General features: G+C 40.5%; 1 protein-coding gene across 2 annotated transcripts; it reads left to right on the top strand.

Moving 5' to 3' along the window:
• Jdp (DnaJ domain-containing protein) lies at positions 1–3797 on the top strand. Of its 2 annotated transcripts, none has more exons than XM_076375243.1 (4): positions 1–228; positions 2507–2608; positions 2760–2876; positions 3579–3797. In XM_076375243.1, the coding sequence occupies exons 1-4, from the start codon at positions 145–147 to the stop codon at positions 3795–3797; spliced, it is 522 nt and encodes a 173-aa protein (XP_076231358.1). In that variant the 5' UTR covers positions 1–144. The 2 variants fall into 2 exon arrangements, with proteins under 2 accessions (XP_076231358.1, XP_076231364.1); XM_076375249.1 differs by having other exon boundaries at positions 3624–3797.

Raw genomic sequence — 3797 nt, forward strand, 5'->3', positions numbered from 1 at the left:
CGCCAAGAGAGGAATTGTTAAAGAAGAGGCTCGAGGTTACTGGTCAGCGGTGGAAACCTCGTGACACGATTACGCGGGATAACAGTCGAGGATACAGGAAGATAGGCAGAGGGAGGACTATAAGAGGGACATTCAAGAGAGAAAATGAGCGTCGAGGACGCCATCAACTATAAGCCCAGCGAGGAGGAGGATTACTATGCTCTTCTCTCGTGCGACGAGTGCTCCACGGTAAGCTCGCTGTTTTAAAGATCCCTTTGACTTTGATGATTTAGAGTGGGATGACTCTGGGCTTTGATTAGCCGGCGCTGTGAAGGGCTCCAAGCTGAGACACTTGTGGGTGGTATTTTTGTTTGATGTAGTGGAGCCTAGATACGATGAGTGAATGCTGGTTTTTTTCTTAATTTTTGTTCTGAGTTTTGTTGAGTTCTAGTGTGCTTGCTTTCTCTTTAGGTGGTGTCGTGAAAGGTATTTTATTTGTAAGAAGTTTGATACAGTTGATTGTTGCACTGAGATCATTTTCTAGATCTGAGTGTTTTAGGTTCATGTTCAGAAAGCTTGCACTCTTTTTCAGGCAGAATAGTATTGGAAACTATTATCTATATATTTTGAGTAGCTATGTGTATCTTGAGTAGCTGCGTGTCTTGTGTAGCTATGTGTATCTTGAATAGCTATCTGTTTTAAGTTTTGTAGAGACACAAGTGCTTGCTATTATTAATCAATTCAAGGTGTTTTCCAATTTTCTTCCATATCTTTCCAGCATTTTGTATATTTCCGTGAGAGTCTAAAAATTCCAGCTATCATTCACCGCGATTCCAATGCACATAAGTTTCCCTTATCGTTCAGGACCAGCTGTTCCTAATGTTTTCATGTCACCCTTTCTCTCCGCGGGTTCAAGTGCCGAGGATCGTCACGTGTTATCGTTTTCATTTGATATCGTGCCCCAAGCGTCCAGTTTCATATCCATTTAATGGAACGTACGTATTAAATGCGCTTTCTGGAGTTGCGCCGAGTTAATTAGCGTCACAGCAGGCTAACTGCATCAGCACTGTGCAGAACTTTAATTACTATTTTAGTGGAACTTCGCGATTGCTGTCGATCGTTGCCACTGTATTACTTCATAAAAGAGGAGAGATTGTCGTCACCTGTTTACCTCGTTAAGAACTCTGCCACGAAATGCGTGACTCCATCTGCTAATAAAATTCTTCACGGTTCTCTGAAATTAAAATCAACCAGCAAAGTGAATGTAAACCACGACTTTGTAGCTTGTTTTTCATGATTACTCGATATTACTCGTTTATCTCTTAGCTGATGATAAACGGTTCGTCGGCACGGAGTCTTTATTAGTAACTTTGCTTGTTACTTGTACACTGTAATATGAATTATACAATATTTTCTCCTTTAATTAACAGAACAACTTGACAAGATTTTTCTTGTGCAAAATTATTAATTTTCTTGGAAATGAAATAAATGTTGCGCTAGATAGCAGTCATAAACACCAGAAGCTCGTTAACGTAATAATATCGTAATTTCTCGGCAAAAATAAAACCAAAAGACCTCAGCTGAGTGAGACATCCCGTTTCCAGGCGATAAAGTTGCAAAGTGGATGGCCACGAGCTCGTTGTCATCAACGTCGCGTGAAAGTCATCGCTGACCCTTGCCAAGGTGCCACCTCACCCTCCACCATGTTTTTAATCCCCACACGAACCCCCTCGACTTCCTCGATTTTCTAAAAATAACCATCGCTCGCTCGAAATAAAGCGGGGTTAATGAGTGATTGTGTTTGCCTGTTTACCGACGGCTGCTGTGTCGTCGTTCCATTAAGAAACTCCACTCCCATCAGACAGAATTTATTAAATTACCTGAACGAGTATCACTCGTTTCCCCATTAGCAGGGAAATTGACGAGAGACCCTCTGGAGTCTGTCAGCTAGTTTTCTTCGCTGTAAATTGTAATTAGGAAAATATGTTTGTCTCGTGAGAGTTTCACCTTTGATGAACTCAAGTGTTGTGAAATATTCTTGCCTTTTTTTACTGACCCATTGGGAAGCTTCCAATAGAAATTTGAAAGGAGAAGAAATTATGCAATTTAACACATCTTGTTCTTTATAAAAATACATGTATTGCGCATTTGCTGTAGCAGTGACATACAAAAATTAGAAATCCTGATTTTCCAGAAAAAGAGATACTATCAACATTCAGTGTAATAATCGCTTTTTCTAAGTTGTGTCGATAATTATGAAAGTAACCTAAGTAAAAAATATGAGGAAGTTGAATTTATCACTTAATCTACAGAATAAATGAGAATTTCAACATTTTAGAGTTTTGACTCAGGCCACTTCCGTAATTATCTACATAATAATTACTAACTCAAGAATGATAAAATTTGGAGTTCTGTCATTGCTGCAGCAATCGAGGAATATGTTAATTTCGGTAGTTCTAGTGTTAAGCTGGTATCGTAGCAAGAAGCAAAGAGACTTCGATAAAGTTTAGCTCCTTTTTCATTCCAGGTGGAACAAATCACGGCCGAGTACAAGGTGCTGGCCCTGCAGTACCACCCAGACAAGAATAAAGGCGACAAAGAAGCAGAGAGGAAGTTTCAGCAGCTGAAGGTTCGTTTTTCGTCTTCCTTCACTTCTAATCGATCGCTGTGAGTCATTGCAAAATGATTTACGCGGCTGCCTGTTTTTGTCGTATTGCCTCACCTTGTCACGATTTAATCGGTACATATCAGGTGGCATGAAATCTCGACTATATTTCTAGCACGCAAAAGAGGTTCTCTGTGATCCAGCGATGAGGAGCATTTACGACAAATGGAGGCGCAGTGGAATCGCCATCAGCTTTAAGCAGTGGGCCGAAATGAAGGATCACGTTCACCAGGTGAGCCAAATCAATCGAAATTTTACGCAGAATCTCAGGAGTCTCTTAACACAGAAGATTGATCTCCCTCTGTGAGAAATTTCTGTGCTGGAAACTTCTTGGTTCGTGGAAATCTTCTTGTAGTTATTTCTGTTTTAAATATTTTTCACTCTGAAGTCAGAAATTTCTCGCAAGGAGTTTTCATCCTTAACAACTAACTTTCAAACACAACTACCTCACACTACCATCAGGCTTGGGGGGGCTAGGGGAGTTATAGCCTCGGGTCTCTCTCTTTAAGGAAGTTATTTTATCGTACACTAAAATAAATATTTATTAAACTATTTGAAAATAATTAGCCCTTATTTCATTTCTTCAGTATATATGGGGTAAACTATAATAGACTGTACAAAAAAAGAGTACTCTACAAAGAAAATACAAATAGTGTACAAAATTAATTAAAGGTTTCAAGACTGTGTGTTGATACACTAGAAATACATATCAAAGTTAATAGTGAAAAAAAACAAATGAGGTCTAATGATTCTTTTTTCTAAAGTACTCTCAAAAAGTAGAGGATACTTAAGCATAATATCGCCCCCTATCTCACTCTGTTACCAAGCTCCGACTATCACAAAACCTAAATCCAGCCCTGACTACACCACACTAACACCCTCAAAAAAAAAGAAAACAAAGAAACAAAGTGAAAGACACTGGAATGCGTCACAGTCGATACACTGGAGCACACCGAAGACCAAGGATCGCATGCTACAGGATGCATCAGGTGCAGGCGTGTCTGCGGGTCAGGCCAAGGTGCACGCAGCCAACGCGCACAGGAGGGCCTCCGAGGGCGGCGCGAACATCTACTACGGTGCTAGTCGTCACGTGGGCTGGGAGTCGGAGGCTCCCAGCGAGGTGATCAGCAAGTTCCGCAATTACGAGATCTAA

This window comes from Calliopsis andreniformis, chromosome 1 (assembly GCF_051401765.1).
Source record: "Calliopsis andreniformis isolate RMS-2024a chromosome 1, iyCalAndr_principal, whole genome shotgun sequence".
Taxonomy (NCBI): Eukaryota; Metazoa; Arthropoda; class Insecta; order Hymenoptera; family Andrenidae; genus Calliopsis; species Calliopsis andreniformis.

Bases quoted from the DNA above. Each gene is read 5' to 3' on its own strand.
- Jdp (XM_076375243.1), top strand. From the start codon at position 145: ATGAGCGTCGAGGACGCCATCAACTATAAGCCCAGCGAGGAGGAGGAT. The intron at 229-2,506 runs GTAAGCTCGCTG...TTTTCATTCCAG, and splicing joins CGTGCGACGAGTGCTCCACG to GTGGAACAAATCACGGCCGA. The intron at 2,877-3,578 runs GTGAGCCAAATC...AATGCGTCACAG, and splicing joins TGAAGGATCACGTTCACCAG to TCGATACACTGGAGCACACC.